The 23,466-nt window shown below is 43.3% G+C and overlaps 1 protein-coding gene across 2 annotated transcripts in view; it reads right to left on the bottom strand.

Moving 5' to 3' along the window:
• The window catches only part of XYLT1 (xylosyltransferase 1), a 166,907-nt gene that overhangs the window by 31,233 nt on the left and 112,208 nt on the right, over window positions 1-23,466 (bottom strand). For both annotated transcript variants that reach the window (XM_028707063.2, XM_028707062.2), the window contains 2 exons: window positions 13,419-13,591; window positions 8,864-9,066 (listed from right to left, as the gene is read on the bottom strand). In XM_028707063.2, coding sequence (XP_028562896.2) covers window positions 8,864-9,066; window positions 13,419-13,591 — 376 coding nt within the window. The remainder of the gene's footprint in view (window positions 1-8,863; window positions 9,067-13,418; window positions 13,592-23,466) is intronic.

The raw sequence follows: 23,466 nt of genomic DNA, 5'->3' as shown, positions 1-23,466 counted from the left end.
CAAATAGGACTAATTTAGCCAGCTAGTCCTGGTGATCATCTAATGTTTATTGGATGGATTTCCCCCCTAAATTGATTTTTGAATTCTGAATTTATTGTTATTCAAGTTTCATACTGTATTTTATGCTGTTTTTTGTTGCATCAATTAAGTGTTTTAAATTTGTTGTTAGCCGCCCCGAGCCCAGTTTTCTGAACTGGGAAGGGCAGGGTATAAATAAAAAAAATTATTATTTTATTATTATGCTATAAACAGCAGGTGGTGGTTTCCTTGTATGAGCAACTTGAGCACAGCAGCACTCTCCCTGTCTCCGACCACCAGCAGCTGCTATTCTGAGACATAATACCTTTGGCAGTGGAGGCCATTGTGGTCAGCAGCCATTGATATCGGCCTGAACTTGCTCGTAAAAAGGTCTACCAGTCTTTTACTACTCCAAGGAACCCACTTTGAAAACCTTGGGGGCTCTTTTTCTAAATGTATCGTTCCTCAGATGGCCAAGTTTAAGCTGAGAAAAGTTTTTGAAGACGACATTAAAAACAAAGCAAAAACCTAACATCAGGTCAAGCTTACAACCCAGGGAGGACTAGGAGAGAATGTGGCAAGGGTAAGAGAAGAAAATGAGTTTAAAATTAAAACTATCTCCCGGACTTCAGCCCCCAAAAATGCTGTGATATGTAAATGCTCTGTTGGAAAGAAAGGAAAACAGAGGCTCAGCCACTGATGAAAATCCTCTATTGGGGGTTTCTTCATCTAACTAGGGGTATTAGTTTTATTCAAGCTGAGAGTTCATAAAGACCTTCAATGTCTCATTATCCTTAGAAAGCAGAACTTCATTTGCTTGGAATGTTTTATGATTATATCCTAAGGAACCTTGAAATGTCTTTGGTTAATGGGGTGGGGGCAATCCCGCCTCCTAGTGCCAAGTAAGTATTTATTAATAGGCCCAGAACCTTTTCTAAACTGAATACCGCTAATAATAATGGCTTAAAATGCAAGCTCGTGCACATGCTTTTTTTACTTAGTTGCTGAACTACAGCGCCCATCATCCCTGGCGGACACAGCCTGTCCCATGGAGATTGCTTCCATGGCCGGTTGACAGCAGCCTCTAGATAGATGGTGTCACCAATGCACCAGAGTCCTGCTGGATCAAATCCAAAATCTTATATAAAGGCCAAAGTCCAGTTTCCCACAGTGGTTGTTGGCTTATCTTTGTGCTATGTGAAGGATGGCTTCCTTTTACCTGTCCAGAAACTTCCACCTTTCAGCTATTTTGGATGACCCCAGTGAACATCAAGGACATTTATGGTGCCATTTTAATAGCAGCTCCTCTTCAATTCACCTCGACCTTTGCAGGAGCAACTTGATCATTCTGAGCTCTCCAAGGTGCTGGACCCATCATCAACTTTGCTGCCTAAAGGGTACCATCTATGGGTGGAACTGAACAGCCCTGTTCCAATTCCCAATAGCTCCGTTAACTAAGACCCCATTTGCGCTACACATTTAAACTACTCTTAGACCACTTTACACACTTTAAACAACTACCAGACTTTTAGAAGACATCTGAAGGCAGCCCTGTTTAGGGAAGCTTTTAATGTTTAATAGGTTATCGTATTTTAGTGTTCTGTTGGAAGCCGCCCAGAGTGCTGGGGAAACCCAGCCAGATGGGCGAGGTATAAATAATAATAATAATAATAATAATAATAATAATAATAATAATGGCTTCCCCAAAAGAATTCTGGGAGCTGCGGTTTGATAAGGGTGCCGAGGAGACTCCTATTCCCCTCTTATAACTCCAATTCTCAGAACAGTATAACAGTAAATCTATCCTCCCAGTGAACTCTGTATAGGGAATAGGAGTCTCCGAACAACTCTCAGCACCCTTAACACACTACAGTTCTCAGGATTCCTCGGGGGAAAGCCATGACTGCTTCAAGTGGTATGATACTGCTTTAAATGTATAGTGCGGATGTGGCCTAGAGCTGGCTTCAGTTTTAAGTCCCTGCCCCTCGATTACCTGCAAAGTGTCATTTCCCTCTTGAAATCATTGGCTTCCACACTTCACTTATTGGTGGTGGCGGTGGGCAGCAGCAGCACTCGTAGCAGGTAGTTGCAAACTGCCTGTCGTTTCAGTTGCCCTCCATGCCAACATCTCTTGGGTGACTTACAGGAAATCTGAAATGCTGGGCTGCTTCTGAGACCCTGCCACTGCTGCCAGAGAAGTCAGCTCTGTGAACAGAGGACTGGGCCTCATCTGTGTGCCCTCCTGGGGTGCTTGGACCCTGGATGCTGCTCTAGTGATGCCAACCCTGGTTTGTTTTTGTTTATTTTAATGGATGACACAATGCCTCATTCCCCGTATCCCAGCTTTTCATGAGTTTGAAGTAAGAGGAAGCCCATCCTAATTTTGGGAGTGAATTTTGGCTGCAAGCCAGGATTTGCAACCCCAACACCTGTACAACAAAGATAAGGATTTGGGAAACCCTCTCTTGGTGTGGTTTTGGGTTTTTTTAACCGGCATGGCAATCATATAGCAAAATATATTTCTCCTTGCCTTCACAGCAGGAAAGAAGCGTCACCTTGGTGCAAAGCTGCAACGCAGGCAGATAAAATGGCATCAGAATCGCTTCTGTGTGTTCCTGCAAGAAGGAGGGGCTGGGACCTTCTGAACAGTTACGTGCTCGGTTGGGAAAGTGATCATGGGGCTGGGCGAAGCGTCGGCTGGGTGGGGAGTGCTGATAGCGACGGCCCAGGATTTTGCTCTGGCTCTTCAGTGATGGAAAGGAAAACATGCGGTGTGTATTCTGGATAAACTCGAAGTCCCAGTGGTTATTCAAAGCTTATCAGGGTTTCACCAGAGTGTTTGGCATCTTTTTAAACAGGGCAGTGAAATCTTACGATGAATGAAAACACGCTGCTTTGTGGCTGGATGTACACATCACTCTGGCACGTGGTGCTTGCTAAGGGACTGTGTGCGGAAGGGTATTGTGCGTGGAAGTCTCACCCAGCGCTACCGGGGGATGCTGGGGATAGAATCTGGAACCTTTGGTATGGAAGGAAGATGCTCTGCCACTGAGCTACAGCTCTTCCCTGTGTGGCTGGTATGGATGAGGCATCCTGAAGGTCAGAAGTGCTGAATGAATGCTCAGAAATGAACGCCACCTGTTCTGTCTGGACTGCGGTATTAATAAGTCATGGCCTGGCCAACCTTTCCCAATTCCAAAATGAAATGGGAGAGCTGTGGACACAGGCGAGGCACCACCAATAGCCTGGCCTGCCTGCACATGGATTTTCATTTAATTCCCTCCCTCTCTCATATCAACATGGTGGGATGTGCTTTGCAACTCTTTGGACTAGCTTTCTAACCTCAATACTTCCCCCTTTCCTTCATTGCTTCCTCTTCATTTCACTGACGGGAAGAAAATGTTTGCTTTAACAACAAAGGCTGGGTTTTGCCTGGGTTTCCACAGATTGTTCAGTTGATACTTTTTTGGGTGGCAGTGGGCGGAGGGAAGAGTTTGTTTCAATGAGATTCATTCCTGTTATTGCGGGCCTGCAGAGAAAGTGGGTCTCCTTTTAATGCAGAGAGTCCCAGGTAGGGATGGAAGGATCTGTTCATTTTGGTTCTCTCATTTTTCATTTTTAAAAAATTATTATTATTTATAAAATATGTATACAGTCGTACCTTGGAAGACAAACGGAATCTGTTCCGGGAGTCCCAAACTTCCCAAACTTTTGGAAACCAAAGCACGGCTTCTAATTGGCTGCAGGAAGCTCCTGCAGCCAATTGGAAGTCGCGGAAGCCCCGTTGGACGTTTGGGTTCCAAAGAATGTTCGCAAACTGGAACACTCACTTCTGGGTTTGCAGCGTTCAGGATTCAAAACGTCCAAGTACCAAGGCTTTTGGGATCCAAGGTACGACTGTACTTCCCTAATCCTACAGGTCTCAGGGCAGTTCACAACATAAAGTCACAATATAAAAACGCAAAATACATAATAAAAACAAAAACAACCCAATAATCCCCCCTCCCGAATCCTAAATTCAGATGTTCACATTTTGCAGCCATTTATACTTTCTTTTCTTTTTTAAAGAATCCTCATGGAAGTTCATCAGCATTTTAGTGCAAATAAGCACATTTTCAATATGCAGTTTTGACTAATGTACACATTTCTGCAAGCAAGATGCATTCTGCAGTGGGGGGGGGGGCAGTTCTCAAGAAAAAACATGTACATGGATGGAGAAGTTGAGATTGGTGTAAGACTGCCCCAACAACCACAGTGGAGGCATTGGAAATGAATGGTTCTGTCTGATCTGAGTTGACAAGCATAGATGTCATGGTGAACTCCTGTTTGAGGTTGAGAAAAGCACTTTGAGCTGCAGGGGCCCAGTCGAAGATGGACTGACTTCACAACAAATCTGTCAATGAAATGACTATTCTGGCAAATTTGAGGATAAAGCACCAGTAATAATCTGTGAAGCCAGGTAAACGCTGGGCACCTTCACAATTCTTGGTGTGGACAGCCTGAACTTTTTGGGGATCGATTTTAATGACTTGGGGGTGGTAACAATCCCCCAAATTCAACTTGGGTCAGGCCAAAAGCACACTTCTCCAGCTTTGCGTAGAGTCTGTTTTCTCTAGGGTGTTGATGGACAAATGTACAGGCTGAACATGGAATTCTGGGGCATCAGAATAAATTAGGATGTCATTAAGTGAGGGAGCGTTAAATTAGTGTTGACTAACTCATGTATGCCCAGTGGATGAGTGGGGATTGAACCCAGATTGCCTTGTCCTAGGCTGATCCACCAACGGCTACCTGATGTTCCTTCTTTAAGGTAGTAGGTGAAAATCCATATATCAGCTTGCTAGGAGGTTAGTGAGGGGAGCAGACCAGTTAGAATAGAATTGTAGAGTGAGAAGGGACTCCAAGGGTAATCTAATCCAACTTCCTGCAATGGAGCCATCACAGCTAAACACTTCCTGACAAATGGCCATTCAACCTGTTTAAAAACCTCCAATGAAGGAAGAGTCCATCACCTTCCAAAGTACTCTATTCCACTGCTGAACAGCTCTTACCATCAGAAAGATCTTCCTAACGTTTAGTCAGAATCTCATTTCTTGTCATTTGAATTCACTGGTTCGGGTCCTACCCTCTCGAGCAGCAGAAAACACGCTTGCTCCATCATCCAGATATCATTTCAGGTATTTGATGGCCATCATTTCACCTCTCAGTCTTCTCTTCTAGAGGCTAAATGTACCAAACTCTCTCAATTGTTCCTCATAAGGCTTGGTTTCCAGACCCTTGACCATCTTGGTCACCCTCCTCTGCACATGTTCCAGCTTGTCCATATCCTTCATAAACTGTGCTGCCCAGGACACAGGACTCCAGGTGGGGTCTGACCAAGGCAGAATAGAGCAGATTCTCATTGTCTTTGTGCCTGCAGCTTAACTCAGTAAAGCACATTCAGTCACTGAATACTGCAAACAAGGAATAACAACATTTGAAATGTGTATCTCTAGCCAACTGGATTCATTTCCCATTGCCATTACATTTTTTATTTTATTTTATGACAGCTAGGTTAACTAGGGAACTTTCCCCGCAAGGCATCCAATCATTTCTGCATTTTATAAAATAACTTTTCTCCCCTTCAAGGTTTTGCAAAGCTAGTGTGAAAGCTGAACAGCAGCGCTTCAATGTAAATTACAGCTTTGCTTATCACATTTAGCAAACAACTCAAGTCAACAGAGTGGTGTCAGGCAATCTGTCCACTGTGGTTTCACTGAGACAATAAACACTCATCGTTTAGTCTTGCTTTTTTCTTGTTATCAGGAGGATTAGTCAATACAGCTATTAGACACAATGGTCTTAAATTCTGGACAGAAAGTTCTGAAAAGAAGTTTGAACCAATGTTTTTTGAGAGGCGGGTTGTCAATGCCTCATCTGCCCTTTTTTGGGGGGGGGGTCAACATCATGCTTTTGTGGGGACTCTCCTTTGGCAGACATTTTAATTACTCCTGGTGTTCAGAGAAGAGTGCCTTTGTTGTCAAAATATGACTTATCTTTGCACAATGGCCAAATAATGTTGACTGATTGCTGGGGTGATGCAGGACATTTAGGCTGTGCAATTTAAAACAATTGCTCCACCCAGTTTGGATCTGGCCCCACTCACCACTGGCAAGTGGCCCTTGAAGGGTAGCCTAGAAGAGAATGTGGCCCTCAGTCTGAAAAAGGTTTCCCATCTCTTTTTTGAGCAACATGGCCTTCCTGAGCTCAGGTGTGCTCCTGCGTCCTTTGTTATTCTGTGGTCCTGCCTCTGTGGACCATCAATCCTGACTCACTTGTCCTTTGGATCTGGCTGCCAGCTTGCCCTACAGCTGTCGGCTCCCAACTAGCGTGAGTGAATCTGCCCATTTTGGTTTCCCATTGTTTCTCAGTCTTAGGTTTTTCACACCAGTTTGCTTTTGTAAAAAAAAAAAAAAAAGCACAACCCCCCCCCACAACTCTTAAAAATTCATCAGCATTTTAGTGCGAACCTCTCCTAATATACACATTATTGCAAAACAACTTTCTCCCATGCAATTCTCCAAAATTGTGTGTGTGTGTGTGTTATTTTCATTAATAGATGCATTTTTATGCACGCTGTACCCCAGCATATGCATTCTGGTAAACATTTATTTGGCACTGCAAAATTCAGAGAAGTGCAGATTGCGAAGGCTGGCTGTGTTTCTTTTCCCCTATTTGTTCCAGAAAGTGCAAATTCAGTTAGCTCACCTTTAAATGCAAACTGAATAGGATTTTCCCTCCACCCCTATTCCCAGCTCACCCCAGACTGCTGCCCACAGCCCAACCGTGACACTGTGAAAGAAGCGGCTTTTCTCGAAGCTGCCAGATTTAACGTCTCCCGCCTCCAGCCTCCCCACCCGCCTCCCTTTGAGGGTAGGCAGGAACAGAAAGGACAAACCAACCTCCTTGATTCCGACCTTAGGGCACCTCTGGGTACAGTTTAAAAACAAACAAGAAGAACATTCCTTCTTACTGGGAAATTCACTACCCAGAACAGAGAGAAGCCTGTACTCTGGATAACAGCTACGAAGCAAATGCATCTTATGATAGCACAAAACAACTCCCCTGACTTGCATATTATTTGGTTTGACCTTTCCTTAAAGACCAGCCATCAGCTCGTTTGCAGTTAAAGAGTCTATCAAGCCCATCTGGAGTACATAAAGGGGTTTTCTAAACAACCTCACCTAGCATTCTATTATTATTATTATTATTATTATTATTATTATTATTATTATTATTGATCTGCAATGCAGGGAGTTTGCAATTACAGCACTCCATCAGTATCTGTTTAAATATCTTCATCAAAGAAGAGCACCCAACCTGCCAAGGCGGAATTGTTCCACTTTTGATTAGCTCTTATTTTTAGGAACATAAGACCAATGCTCCATAAAGCTCGGTATTTTCTGCACTGACTGGTAAGGGCTGTCCAGAGTATCAGAGAGGGAGTCTCTCCTAGCCCTACTGGAGTTACCACGGTTTGAATCTGGGGCCCTCTGCATGCAAAACAGATGCAAAGCTATGGGTCTTTTATAGGACATTTTGGTTTTGTCCCAGGCGGTGACCTCAACTGCAGGACAGAATTCTAGCTCAAGTGGGAACTTGCACTAGGCGGAGAGTCAGGGGACACCCGGCCACATACTGCCAGCCCTGTTCCAGAACCAGGTCAAGGAAAGTTTGGTCAAAGAAAGGTCAAATCCTAGCAAGGTAATGTCCCACAAAGCAGAGGGTAAAGGCAAGTCAGGCAAAGTGGAGGTCAAACTCCAACCTTCCCCCACTAAACACACCCAGAGTGGTTCAATAGTTAATCCTTCTTCCCAGGGAGTTCTAGGAAATGTAGCTCGGTGAAGGGGAAACAGGGGGTCTTCAAACAACTCTCACCACCCTTAATGAACTATGGCTCCAAGAATTCTCTGGGGGAAGCCGTAATAGTTTAAAGTGGTATCACACTGCTTTAAATTTATAGTGCAGATTTGGCCTTAGTGAGTGGAACATTGAGAGATCATCTGCTGCAGGCTCTGAGGAAGGGGCTGGCAATCTTTTTGGGCACCAGGGAAGGCCTCTGGAAGCTTCTCTGTGCCCACGGGTGCCAGGTTGGCAGCCCTTGCATAAGCAATCTGGATGCCTTTCATGCACTCGGTGCTATTGATGAATTGGCTCCTGGTTATCCCATTTATTAATACCTGTCTGCACTGAAAAGTTACATCTTTTCTTATTCTAGTTTCCTATATTTCAGCACAGAATACAAATTCATTTTCATTTTAATGATCATTCCCCGTTCTATAATGAATTTTAAATGTTACAATGTTGTTATTATCCAAATGATTTTAAAAGAAAATTGGATTGTCAAATTGTTTTGAAATGAGTTGCTATTAGACTGCTTACTACTGTAATGGCGCATTGAGATGTATTTTTTTTTGCTATTGTGTTGTAAGCTACTTTGGGCATACCTGGGTAGAAAAGCATCATACATATTGAAATAACAATGCTGATACTTTAAGCTGGCCATGCCTGAACTACTGTCTTGCTTCTTGGAAGGCTGTTGAAACTATTTGGCTGTCCACCGCTGGAAACACATCACTGGGTTAGAAGAACCCTAAGTCAGATCCAGCTGGCCACGTGACCCGGAAGTGTCTGCGGACAGCGCTGGCTCCCGGCCTATAGAGTGAGATGAGCGCACAACCCTAGAGTCTGGCAAGACTGGCCCGTACGGGCAGGGGTACCTTTACCTTTTTAAGTCAGATCCAGCCAAGGCAATTCTTATAACAAGGAAACCATAACTAGTTCCAAAAGGAGTGAATCACTGTACCTGATTGGGTAGTCCGCAGCACTTAGGTTAATGAAGAAATCCCACTGCCAGTCCTTCATTTCCATTAAATCCTGCATACTCTGCAAGTAGGTCGACAAAAGGCTCGCTCCTCCCCAGATCGTTGCCATACGCCAAGAAGTAACTTTCACATTTGGATACTGGTTCACAAACTGGAGCACTTGCCGGTACAGGTAATTGGAGCGCTTTATGGCGACAGGGTGGGGGAGCAAGAAGGAGGAGAAAATTTAATGAAAAGGCTTCTGACACATTTGAACATGCATAAACCATACAGCCATGTTCCCCATCATTATCTTCCTCCAATGTTCCTTAAATGCAGACGGAACTGGAAGAGGTAGAGAGAGAGGCTCGGTGGAAATATTCTCCATTTCGTGTGGCAAAGCATTTACTGACTCATTGCAAAGAAAAAAAACCTATAGAATGCCAGACATGCTTGCTTACGAGTTAAGTCCTCTTCCCAAGGCAAGTGTGTACAGGGTTGTAGCCTGTTTACAGTATTCAGTTTTGCTTTTGTGAATGACGGGCGTCCAAGGCAATCGTCAATTCATCCTAGAATGGGCACAGGGAATCTGGGGCCTTCCACATATTTTTGGGAGTCCAGCTCTCCATCACCCCTGACCAATGGTCCCCATTTGTATCTAGACGTTAGAAATATTGCTTCAGAACATGAGGAGAAATAGGGAAATTAAAGGTATTGAAGTGGGATGTAGAGTCTATAAATTAAGGGCATTTACTGCTGATGTGGTGTCAACATTGGAACAACCATTAGAGAGCGTCCCCAAAGTGCTAGAAGAAATTAAAAGGTTTGGAGAAGTGGCAGGTTTTAAAATAAATTCAGACACAACCAAAATGTTGGTTAAAAACATGGGCGAGCAGTTGAAAAAACGTTTTAGAAAGGTCTGGTTTAAAAATAGGTAAAAAAGTCAAATATTTGGGAATTCGGCTGATAGCAAGGAACCTCAACTTATCTGTAAACAATTATATTAAATTGGGGAAAGACTTGGAGACCTGGGGGAGGATGAAACTTCCCCTGCTAGGTAGAATTTCAGTTGTTAAAATGAATGTACTTCTTAAGATGCTGATTTTATTCCAATCAATTCTGATGGTAACTAATGCAAGCTGCTTCAAAGAATGGATTTCCCCTCCTAAGTTTATCTGGCAGGGGGTAAAGCCAAGAATTAAATATAAAATTTTGATAGGTACAAAAGGAAAAGGAGGCTTTGCTATGCCAGACTTGCAATTGTACTATGAGGCAGCTTGTTTGTGTTGCTTAAAGGAATGGATTGTATTGGATAACGCAGACATTTTAGATGTGGAAGGCCATGACTTAAAATTCAGCTGGCATGCATGTCTTTGGTATGGGAAAGCAAAAAATTATAAGAGTTTTATGAACCACATTCTCAGGAAGAATTTGTATAGAGTCTGGGAGAAATATAAAATCTGCTAGAAAGAAAAACACCTTTATGATTATTCCCCCATTGAAGCAATTGCAATTAAGAGATTTAATATGGATAGACAATGGGTAACTTACAGGGAAGTGCCGCACTTTGTAGGTGGTGAACACAGACTGAAACCTATGGAGAACTTCTAAAAAGATTCATAGATGGTATTTAACTCTGAGTAGGTTGGCTAAGATGTACAAAGCAGAATCAGATACGTGTTGGAAATGGGAGGAACTTTTTTCATATGTGTTGAACATGTAGAAAGGTAAAAAAATATCAGGAAATGATTTATAATGAGTTGAAAAGAAAAGTTTTTATTTAACTTCCCCAAAAAACCAGAGTCCTTTTTGTTGGGAATAATCCAGATAGAAATCCCCAGGTGCCAGAAAAGTTTATTTATTTATGTATGCAACAACAGCGGCCCGTGTTCTGTAAGCCAAAAATGGAAAGTGAGTCAGGTTCCATGTACAGAGGATTGGCAATTTAAGATGTTAGAATATGCAGAACTTGCAGGTTTAACCCACAGAATAGGAGAGCAAGAAGAACGTATATTTAAAGAAGAGTGGAAAATATTTATTGAATACTGTATATGGAAAATAATTGTGTACAGCTGAAAACGCTGGCAGCATTAAGATAAATTCAACAGAGTAAACCCTATTTGATTGATGTAAAAGTGGAAAATTGATTTGAAAGGTTATAGGAAATTATGCAGGAACGTATGACCATGGAAGGAGAAAGAAGGGAAGTCATTGGATATTTTAAAGTTTGTAAAATGTTTATGTAAAAAATTGAAAACTCTTAAAAACAAACAAAAACAGTACCTCCCTCACACAGTTTCAAATGCCATAGATTATAATAATAATAATAATAATAATAATAATAATAATAATAATAATAATTTATTATTTATACCCCGCCCATCTGGCTGAGTTTCCCCAGCCACTCTGGGCGGCTCCCAATCAGTGTTAAAACAGTACAGCGTTACATATTAAAAACTTCCCTGAACAAGGCTGCCTTAAGATGTCTTCTGAATATCAGGTAATTATTTATCTCTTTGACATCTAATGGGAGGGCGTTCCACAGGGCGGGCGCCACTACCGAGAAGGCCCTCTGTCTGGTTCCCTGTAGCCTCACTTCTCGCAATGAGGGAACCGCCAGAAGGCCCTCGGCGCTGGATCTCAGTGTCCGGGCTGAATGATGGGGGTGGAGACGCTCCTTCAGGTATACAGGACCGAGGCCGTTTAGGGCTTTGATTAGATTGTTTAATTAGCCAAAGCCCTGGGAAAAGAGAAATGTTTTTGCCTGGCACCTAAAGATGTAAGGTGTCTATGACTCTTACCAAACAAACTGTGAAAAGGACAATGAACTGAAAGTGGAGACAACAGATGCAGCATTCCCTGTTTGTAACACAACCCCCCCCCCAATAAAAACTATTTTTTAAAATAAAAATGAAGGCACCAGGTGAGGCTCCCTGGGGAGAGCATTCCAAAGGTGGGGAGCCACCACAGAAGAGGCCTGTTCTTGTGTGGTCACACTCCAGACCTCTCGTGGAAGAGGCACACAAGGAAGCATCCTAACTCAGTGGTAGAGCACCTGCTTTACACACAGTGGTCCCAGGTTCAGTCCTCAGCATCTCCCAAATATGGCAGGAAGAGTACCCTGCCTGAAATTCTGAAGTGCCACTGCCAATCAGTGCAGACAATATAGAGCTGGATGGACCACTGGGCTGACTCAGTAGAAGGCAGCTTCTTGTGGTTTTGGTAAACCATGGTTTGCTTCTCCTTGTGGCTCACAGTTATGTGAAAATGGGGACCCTGAATGTTACCTACAGGAGTTTGCTGAAAGGCATCTAATAAATAATAGTAGGAATAATAATAATAATAATAATAATAATAATAATAATAATAATAATAATAATTTGAAGTTCACACATTTCTCGGAATAGTTTAAACTGTTTTACAGAGAGAGAGAATGCTGAGTGGGGGTTTGTACAGAAAATGTCACGGCTAAAATGGCTGCTGTTTCTTTAATGCTTAAAAAAGCTGGGTCAGCATGAGTCAGCGACCTGCACCGGGTTGTATATATAGAGTGAGAAATGTTAGTTTAGTGTTGGGTTGGTTGGTGAAAGCTGGTAGTGTTGATGTGTTTACAGTTGGTCAGTTGCTTTTGCAGAAAGACTTTTAAGAATAAAAGCAGAAAGTACTCTGTAAGGATACTTTTCTCATGCACTCTTTTATGCCGACAAGGGTCTGAGGACCAGGCTGAGGCGACAAAGGGAGGCCAGAAGCCTTTCCTTTTAAAAAACAAACAAAAAACAAACACTGACAGAAAATAGTGTTCTAACGAAAGCGACAATTGCTGTGAAATTCCAGGCATGTCACCTCAGTCAGAAGTAAGCCCCACTCAACCAGACTCACTCTCAGGTAAACAGGTGTTATTCCAACTCATTTAACTGGGAGCAAGCCCCAACGAACTCAGTGGGGCTTACTTCTGAGTAGACGTGCAAAGGATGCACCATTAATATTTATTTCACCTTCTTCTACAAGTCTTATCACAGACCAAATCCATTTGTTCAGTGTAAACTAATGTGGAAGCATCAAGAAGAAGACTCCCCCTTTTAATTCTCTTCCATCTGGTGTGGGGAGAGCTGAAGCTCTTTTCAATTAGTATCTGAGCCATTAATGGCAGGGGTGGTGGTGAACCCATGGCCCTCCAGATGTTCCTGGACTCCAACTCCCATCTACCCCATCCAACAAGGTTGATGGTGAGGGTTGATGGGAGTTGTAGTCCGAGATGTGTAGGGCCGCAAGTTCCCCATGCCTGCTGGAACGGCTCATCAGTTAGCATTGTACACATACTACAGGTAGAAATGGACCTGGGATACATAAAAGGGATGGATGGACACAGTGAAGAGGAGGAAAGGCTGGAGATACACATACATAAACCATGATGTATGGGGGAAACACACACAATAAGTGACATTAAAAATGGAGATTAAAGATGACGAAGGAAAAGGAGGGAGATGGGCAAAAGCAATGGAGAGGGGCAGATTGACAGGTGGCGAGACAGGCAATTTATAACCAGTGATATATTACCTTGTCAACATGAATGTAATAAAAATGGTCTTTATGGTAAATAGCCTTAAACATGCGCGTCAGCTGCCGGGAAGCTCTGCCATGAACAACCAAGACAAATGCGATCCTGACTGGGTTTGCTGGCATGTATTCTACGGAGTCCTCATCCCACTGTACATTGTGGTTGGCTTTGCCTGTTTGGAAACAAAACAGAGTCAGGGCATCTGCAGAGTGCTGTACCAGGGCAGGTGGGCTGAGGGGACGAGTTCGGATCACATTTCAGCCGGCGGAGCTCCCCCCTCCCTTCCGCCTAAGCAATCATCAATGAGAGACATGGCCTTGGGAGGGAAGGCGCTGGTCTCACTTTCCCCAGGGTAGCAGCACTGACTATTGGCTATGTTGGGAGGAGGGCTGGTTGCAAAGGGCCTTGTCATTGAATGCAGCTTGGGTCCAGGATACGTTGAGGACCATTTGATGCCTTCTATCCCTGCCTGAGGTCTTTGGGTGTCATTGTTTGTGGCACCCATGCTTTGGCCTTTATCCACCAGGAGCCACACACTTATCAATGCAGGGTGTGTGGAATTCCCTCAAGGCGGAGATCAGAAACTCCCTCCCTGCTGAACTTCCCCATGCTTTGAACTTATTTCGGCAGGCATTTAAAGTACGTTTTCCCCAGTCATTGCTACCGCTTTTGTGCTGCGGTGTCCCTCCTGCATCCCCTGTTGTGTTTGGCTTAGAAACTGTGGCATTCAGCATTACAGGCATACCTCAGGTTGAATGTGCTTCAGGTTGAGCACTTTCGGGTTGCGATATGCGGCAACCCAGAAGTAACGGAGTGCGTTACTTCTGGGTTTCGCCGCTCGCGCATGCACAGACACTCAAAATGCCATCACGCGCATGCGCGGAAGCGGCAAAACGCAACCCGCAGACAGGCCGTCGCATCTTACGTTCCATTCAGGATGCGAATGGGGCTCCAGAACGGATCCCATTCGCATCCCGAGGTACCACTGTATATACATTTATTAAAATAAAGAAAAACAGGAGCTGGAATCCAACAGCAGAGGCATCTGGCTGGAACGTGTGCAGACCAAGGGTCTGGAAAACAAGCCTTATGAGGAACGGTTGAGGGAGCTGGGTATGTTCAGCCTGGATTGGAGGAGACTGTGAGGAGTCACAAGAGGCACATTGAAATATCTAAAGGTGTGTCACATGGAGGACAGAGCAAGCTTGCTTTCTTCTGATCTGGAGGGTAGGACTCGAACCGATGGATTCAAGTTACAAGAAAGGAGATTCCGATCATACACCAGGAAGAATTTTGAACACTGCTAGGAAGGTTCTTTGCTCCCCTGCTACTCCCTCTCATGCTGCCTTTAAATGGGAAGTAAGAAAATGGGGCGGGGGGAGGACTCCCATGAAGACCTCAGCTGAGGTCATGTAACAGAAATGTCATGGAATGTTCACAAGTATTCCAATTTCTGAGAGGAAACTGTCAGTTACTGAATGCTTAGCAGGGCGGCCGTTATGGGCGAGCAAGATCCATTAGGCTAGATGGCAAACTCCATGCAATACCTAACGGAATGTGAAGCTTTATGTTGCTAGCTGGCTAGGGAGCTGACGAGGTGTGCGCACATGGTTGGGCGAGTCTAAAATTAGGCTTAGGAAAGCAAAGATATCACTACTTCTCTCTCACAAATTCGCCACTCTCTCAGCTGTTGCAAACGGTTGCCGCTTTTGCACCAAAATCCCAGAGCTTTCCTGATATGCACAGAATAAGGATTTGGGTCAATTTTTCTCCTCCGCTGTCATCCATCTCAGGGGAGGAGCGATTTAAAGTGATCTGCAAAATAGTTGTGGCTCTGTATTTTTCAAGGACCTGGTGATCTCTTTTCAAATACATATATTTGTTTCCTTTCTCTCCCCCCCCCACCCCCATTTAGCCTTGAATTTTTCAGAGGTGATCCTCAAACCAAATTATTCCAGCATTAGGGCTACCAAAATTGGGAGTGGAATTTTCTATGCACAGATGAAAACAACAGCAACCCACAGCATTATAATTTTATTAGAGTGCCAGAAAAAGATGAATCAGACTTAAGCACTAGCAAACATTTTCTGAGGGCACACTGGAGAGTTTGGAAATCATTAATTGATCCCCTATTTTTTTTTTGAGGGGGGGAAATGATTCATTTTTAGAAAACAGACAAACAAGACAGGCAAGTAATAAATCTCTATTTATAGAGCCTCAATTTCTTCAATTTATCATCCTTAGCAATCTGTTCCCAAGGGCAACACCAATAAAAACAAGAATGACAGAACTTAGTATTTCTGAATTAAGAAGGAAAAATAGTCCTACCCCACTCTGCCTTGCAAAATAACTCAGAAGGATCTCAAAAGAGAGGCGGACATTTCTTCATTTGGACTGGGTCTTGCCATGATCCTTGAGCTTTCACACAACGTAAAAGCTACTTCTGGAAATACTACGGAATGCAGTGCAAGTTTAATGCTCCATTTTCTGTGCTATTTGCAAATGAATTTTTTTTTCCAGGAAACAAATAACACAGAAATTTGCAAAACTTGTGTTATATTCCGTTCTATTTATGGAAGTGGATTTTAGGTCATGGGAAAGTTCATATTGTAATAAGGGAAACATCAAGAAACGGCAATAAATTTCCATGTGAATGCAGCCTTGAACTGTATCTTTGTACAAAGTAAATGTATTAAGTAGGCACAATAAATATAAAATGTGTAAATAGATACAATATGTATGTACGTACAAACACACAGAGAGACATTATTAATGAAAAAACAAACCATAAATTCAGGTAGGTAGCCGCGTTGGTCTGACGCAGTAGAAATAAATTTAAAAAATTAAAAAATTGTTCAGTAGCACCTTGGAGACCAACTAAGTTTGTTCTGGGTATAAGCTTTTGTGTGCATGCTAAAGTTTAGTAACTTATTATTAAACTGAAAACTATGGAGAAACCTGGTCTGAATAGAGATATTGGATTCTTGTCTCATTACATATGCTAAAGCTATTTTTTGTAATCTGCATACAGTGGTACCTCAGGTTAAGTACTTAATTCGTTCCGGAGGTCCGTTCTTAACCTGAAACTGTTCTTAACCTGAAGCACCACTTTAGCTAATGGGGCCTCCTACTGCCGCCGCGCCGCCGGAGCACAATTTCTGTTCTTATCCTGAAGCAAAGTTCTTAACCTGAAGCACTATTTCTGGGTAACGGCGTCTGTAACCTGAAGCGTATGTAACCTGAAGCGTCTGTAACCCAAGGTACCACTGTACTATCCCTTGCTTTTCCCTGTAGGAATAATTATAGTCGTTAACAGTCATCAACAGGTTTACCATACCCATTGAGTCAATCACTCATCTCCTACTACCCTTCTGAGAAAAACCCCACCCCACCCTCCCACTATATATAAGGGTCTGGTGACTTCTGTTTCAGTGTATCTGCAAAAGTGTGCATGCACACGAAAGCTTATACGCAGAACAAACTTAGTTGGTCTCTAAGGTGCTACTGGTCAATTTTTAAATTTATTTTATTTATTTCTGTCTACAAAATATAAAATTGTCTTGTGCTAGTAATCTGATGTAATAATTCTGTGTTTTCTGTTATAAACAGGGAAAGCAAAGTTCAGAAGATTAATTAAGCCCATAGGTGGTGCCCAATTCAAAATGGTTGAGGAGCACCATTTTGATTGGCGATATTGGTGACTGAACCTGGGCCTGTCTGCACAGAAAGTGTGTGCTCTGCCACTGAGCTATGGTTGTTCCCCTACATTAGGAAGAGATCAACTTATTTCACTTTAGCGTGCATGATACCAGTCTGCTCGGTTAAGAGTCACTGAACTCTAGATTCAAGTGAGATCCCACAGTGGGGCCTGATGTATAAGGGATGGAGATCCTCTGGTCCTCCAGATGTGGCTGGACTCCAACTCACATCACCCCCTGACACATGCTGGCTGGGGCTGACGAAGCCCAACATCTGGAGAGCCACAGGTTTCCCATCCTTGATGGGTTGGGTGTTTGTTTTTGGGAGTAACAGTTTTTTCCAATGAGAAACCAATATCTTTTAAAGTAGGATGTCAGAGACCCCTGTAATTTCTGTTCGTTCATATGAAGCATTTTATCTTAGGAAATGTTAGAAAATATTCATTGAATGGAGGAGGATGAATCATTCTCAGAAAGATGGTTTCCGAAAACGGGTTTTATCATGCTACTAAAATATAATATACGCTGCCCAGTGTTAAGACCTTGTCTGGATACGGTGCTAAATGATGGTTTATGAAGCTCTCTTGTTTTAACAAACCATCGTTTATTGCCCAGTCCCACTTGTTTAGTGCTAGATCTGAATGAGTCCTAAAAATGAGTGATTCCATGTGACATTGAGCATGCCATTTGGAATCACGCTAGCATTTTAAAAAAGAAGTTGGAGCCAGTGAGAACTCCCCTTTCTAATAGTAGCATGGGGTGGGGGAGAGTTCAACCTCCCCTCCCTGCGTACAATATTCCCAATGAGAATTATCCTGGATTCTGTTTGTGGGCCTGATCCTTATCTTCCCCCATTCCCTGTTGGGCAAGGCTTCCCACCTCTCCATCACCTGCTGTTTGCAATGACACCAGGTGACCCATTTGAAATCTACCTGCGTAGGCAAAGCAGCAGCGATCAGCTGAAGTCAGAGTGTGGGGGCAAGAGGGCATAGCTTGGCTGAAACAAGTAGAAAACCACCAAGCCAAACAAACCAAAAAGAAATTTCACTACATTACAAGAAGTGGCTGTTTGATCATAAACTTTCAGTGACCAAAATGCCACTGGAGTGGTCAGATCTGGCACCCAGATCCTATGATTTGGCTTCTCTGTGTTTACGGGCAACAACATCGCAACAATAACTAAGGATGGAGGAGAATGTTTGTGTGTGAAAGCACAATACCAGAGTCAAAATACAGCCATCCTTCAGAAGGCACACCCACCTCTGAAGTTTGCAATGCAGTTCACCAGCCAGGAAAGGGTACAAAATGTGCTCAATAAATGCATATTTTAGTGAAAATAACACACAAAGATTTTTTAGATTAGAGGAGATTGCTTTGTACACATAAAGTCATGTGTACACCAGGAGACAGTCACACTACAAAGCTGATGAATTTTCATGAGGCTTTTTCTTCTTTTAAATCACAAACTGATGTGGAAATGTGGAGAACTTTAAGGTTGGGGGGGAAATAAGAAACAGAGAGAAACCAAAATTGAGGGGTTCTCCCACCCCTAGAGGCAGCATTTGCATGTCATCATGTCTGGGTGAGATTACGCCAGGAGAGTGTTTGATAGGGCTTATTCTTAGCATTTCATTTCCCAGCGCAGTGAGTCTTGGGATCAGCCTGAAAGTTTCCTGCAGTGAACAAAAGCATGTTCCCGAATCTCTCACCCAGCAACACCACTACGGGGGCCCCAACCTCTTCAAAAGATGCCTTCTTTTCTCAAGCCGTGAATGTCAGGTTAATTTCGGCTTGATGCTATACAAGGGAAGCAAATCAATTCCTTTTAATGGAACAAGAAAAAAAGATCGATATAAAATTGCATTTTTCTTTCTAAATTGTTTAAAGAACAGGCAGATAATAATAGAGCTAAAACAATTGGTTGTTGAGAATCAGCAGGATGGCAATTACTCTTAATAGTTTTTTATTTATTAATATTTAGAGGCTGAGGTGTACGTTTGGGGATGACATTTAAATGATCAATAACCCCCTATGCAGCATTTACTTGCGCCACATACAATGATAACAGCATGTGCTTGGTTGAGTAAGAAAAGATCTGTACTCCCTATTAGCTCAGTCAGTAGAGCATGAGACTCTTAATCTCAGGGCTGTGGGTTCGAGCCCGATGTTGGGCAAAAGATCTACTGGTTGGACATGCCTGGACAAGATGATCCTCGTGGCCCCTTCCAAATCTACAATTCAATGATTCCTGCCTTTTCTAAAGGCCTTGGTGGCCTTCCATAAACTACTTTGGAATGTTTTCAACCAGCGTGGTGCAGTGGTTAGAGTGTTAGACTCAGACCTTGGAGACCAGGGTTCAAATCCCCACTCAGCCACGAAGCTCACTGGGTGACCTTGTGCCAGTCATTGCCTCTTAGCCTAACCTACCTCACAGGGTTGTTGAGGGAATTAAATGAGGAAGGGGAGAACCATGAATGCCACCTTGAGCTCCTTTGATATCTGTGCCGAAAGTTAAGACATCGAAAGAGAAGTTGGTGAGCTTTGCGTTGCAATCAGGAGGCAAGCGGCTTAGCTATGTGCTGCCCCATAAAGTACAGTCATACCTTAAATATGCTTCAGGTTGAGCATTTTCAGGTTACGCTCCGCGGTGACCCAGAAGTAATGGAACGAATTACTTCCGGGTTTCGCCGCTTGCGCATGCGCAGATGCTCAAAATGACATCACATGCATGCACGGAAGCGTCAAATCGTGACCTGCGCAGACGCAGGTTGCGTTCACTTCAGGATGCAAACAGGGCTCCGGAACGGGGCTCCAGAGGTACCACTGTACAACCTAGTTGGTTCTATCCATCTTCTTCCCCTTGGATTGGCAGAAATGCTGCAAGAGGCCTGGGGGGGGGGTTTAGGACCCTGCCAGGGAGTGCTATAAACCCCTGTTGACATGCTTGCTACATTACCCACACCTGCATGGAGCCTGAATTAGGCAACAGGGTGTCAGAAGTGGGACCAGACCTGCCTATTCAGGACAACATTCTATCCTTTACGTTCAAAGACTTCAGAAGGGAGTGCAGAAGGTCTCAGGTTCAACGCCTGTCATCTCCAGTGTCCCCAGTCTGAAACCCCAAAGAGTTTCTGCCAGCCAGTGTGGACAACACTGAGCTAGATGGACCAAGGGTCTGACCTGGTCTAAAGGCAAGCTTCCTATGCTCTAACATATAATGCATACTAGAATGTTTCTGCCTACTGACACATTACGCAGCTGCATTGTGTACATCACTTATCGAAGATAAATGGGTAGCAGGCATAGCAGAACGCCGCTCCTTTTGCGGATCCACACACTATTTATTTAGATTGTGCCAATAAATGATCATTATAGCTGCATTACTGGAACCACAGGGTAGGGCTAAATTCTGCAACCCTTTGTTATTTTTAATAGCACTTATTCACACAATTAGCATAATTGATTTCAACAGTACAACACAGGCGACAAAACAGCTACTCAGCTTGAGCAACAATTGCAGAAGCCACCTTACCATTATCACACCCTCCCACTCACTTGCTTTCAATCACTGTTTTCACCTCTTGGGCTGAATCTTTTTTCAGACTAGCCGATATTCTGCCTCTGGGGGATTTCTAGATGATCTCTTCTGCCACTGCACTAGCAGTACTTAATGTCTTTTTTTTTAATGTTATGGTTTTCTTTTTCTTCCAGGATCCTTGCTCCCCCCACCCTCAAAGCATGATTTTAAAGCATCTTCTAGAGTCATGGATAAGAGACAAGATATCTGCTAATCAAAGCAGAATATCTGGAAAAGACAATATTCCTTATAAAGATCACCTCTGCCCTTCCTTTGAAGTTTTCGCAATGCTTTATAAAATCTACGTTTGCTACAAATTGTGATTGATGGGACTGTATTCAATGCTAGGCCTACTCAAGGTTGACCCATTAAACTGATTGGAAACATCTAAAAGCATTAATTTCAATGGGACTACTTTTGAGGAGGACTAGCATTGGATACGACACATGAAATGCTTATCAACTTCCATTGGTTACAGCGATAAAGGGTAACACCAGCACTTTGAATTGGGTCTGGAAATGCAATTGGGCCAAATGTGGCAGCATCTGTTCAGCCTGTCTGGTTATGCACTTTGTGTGATTCTCTGCAGCAAAAAAAAGGAAATGGCAGAAATCCAGTCAACTAATGTGGAGGGTGATGTGGCTAGCCCAATTTGTGAATCTCTGATTTTCTTAATCTACACGATCTGGGGGGCATGGAGAAAGTCTAAAACATGGGTAGGCAAACTAAAGCCTGGGGGCCGGATCCAGCCCAATCGCCTTCTAAATCCGGCCTAGGGACGGTCCGAGAATCAGCGTGTTTTTACATGAGTAGAATGTGTGCTTTTATTTAAAATGCATCTCTGGTTTATTTGTGGGGCATAGGAATTCGTTTATATATTTTTTCAAAATATAGTCCGGCCCCCCAAAAGATCTGAGGGACAGTATACCGGCCCCTTGCTGAAAAAGTTTGCTGACCCCTGGTCTAAATCAAAGGATAGCTAATGTTGTACCTTCCAGTTATTTTGGACCCCAGTTCCCATCACCCCAGACAGGATGGCCAATGGTTAGGGATGATGACCCTTAGGGTCCTTTTCAACTCTACAATTCCATGATTCTATGGTCTCTAAACTAACCTCTTCAACCTGCATTTTCCAGCTGAATTATATAAAATTTTAAAAGATGATGCTGTTAAGGTGCTACACTCAATATGCCAGCAAATTTGGAAAACTCAGCAGTGGCCAGAGGATTGGAGAAGATCAGTCTACATCCCAATCCCAAAGAAGGGAAGTGCCAAAGAATGCTCCAACTACCGCACAATTGCACTCATTTCACACGCTAGCAAGGTTATGCTTAAAATTCTACAAGACAGGCTTAAGCAGTATGTGGACCGAGAACTCCCAGAAGTGCAAGCTGGATTTAGAAGAGGCAGAGGAACCAGAGACCAAATTGCAAACATGCACTGGATTATGGAGAAAGCGAGAGAGTTCCAGAAAGACATCTACTTCTGCTTCATTGACTATGCAAAAGCCTTTGACTGTGTCGACCACAGCAAACTATGGCAAGTTCTTAAAGAAATGGGAGTGCCTGATCACCTCATCTGGCTCCTGAGAAATCTCTATGTGGGACAAGAAGCTACAGTTAGAACTGGATATGGAACAACTGATTGGTTCAAAATTGGGAAAGGAGTACGACAAGGCTGTATATTGTCCCCCTGCTTATTTAACTTATATGCAGAATTCATCATGCGAAAGGCTGGGCTGGATGAATCCCAAGCCGGAATTAAGATCGCCGGAAGAAATATCAACAACCTCAGATATGCAGATGACACAACCTTGATGGCAGAAAGTGAGGAGGAATTAAAGAACCTTTTAATGAGGGTGAAAGAGGAGAGCGCAAAATATGGTCTGAAGCTCAACATCAAAAAAACGAAGGTCATGGCCACTGGTCCCATCACCTCCTGGCAAATAGAAGGGGAAGAAATGGAGGCAGTGAGAGATTTTATTTTCTTGGGCTCCATGATCACTGCAGATTGTGGGAGTCATAAAGCCATGGTAAAGGCTTGCAATATTGCAGGGTGCCCCCTGACCTCAGCTGACCAGCACTCTGAGCTTTACAATGCATTGGAATGCATTGACCTTATAAGGAGTTATGTTCCCCCCCCCCTCTGGGCAGTGTAACCCTATATCGTTTGTGGGTGGGTTAAAGCTTGACCGGATGAGGTAACGTGAGACATTGGAATGCAGCCATGCGGCTGGACAGAACAAAGGATAATAAAAAGTGATCGGAGGAGAGGAGAAGTCTCAATGAGCTCGCTCTCTTATTATGGAATATTACTCGCTCTCTATGTCTTTATTTTATATTAAAGAAGTGCCACTTGTAACGGCTGGCCCGACAAGTGGTGCCCCGTGTGAGGCTGAATAATAATAAATATGACTGAGGTTTTTAAAAGAGAAAAAAAGAAGCAACTTAAGCAAACAGTCTGAGGCAGACTAAGAGGATTCTAACAGAAACTGTGAGAGGATTTTCGATCCAAGCAGTGGATATCATCGGCCCCCTACGTCCGGCAAGGATTGCAAAGCGCTGAAGCATCTTAAAAAAGATCCCAGGGTGAGTCCGATCCCTTTTCTTCTTTTTTATCAAGATTTTAGAGACATGGGTAGCTCCCTATCTTCTCCACAACAGAAATTTTTAAAAGACTTAAAATTTCTCCTCTCCTCCAACAAATTGGAAGTTCCTGATGGTGATGTGATACAGCTCATTCTGGCTATTGATGAACATTGTCCCTGTTTCC

The sequence above is a fragment of the Podarcis muralis genome, chromosome 14 (assembly GCF_964188315.1).
Source record: "Podarcis muralis chromosome 14, rPodMur119.hap1.1, whole genome shotgun sequence".
In the NCBI taxonomy this organism is placed as follows: domain Eukaryota; kingdom Metazoa; phylum Chordata; class Lepidosauria; order Squamata; family Lacertidae; genus Podarcis; species Podarcis muralis.
Note: the sequence above shows the minus strand (reverse complement) of the source record. Positions and strands in the feature narration are given on the sequence as shown.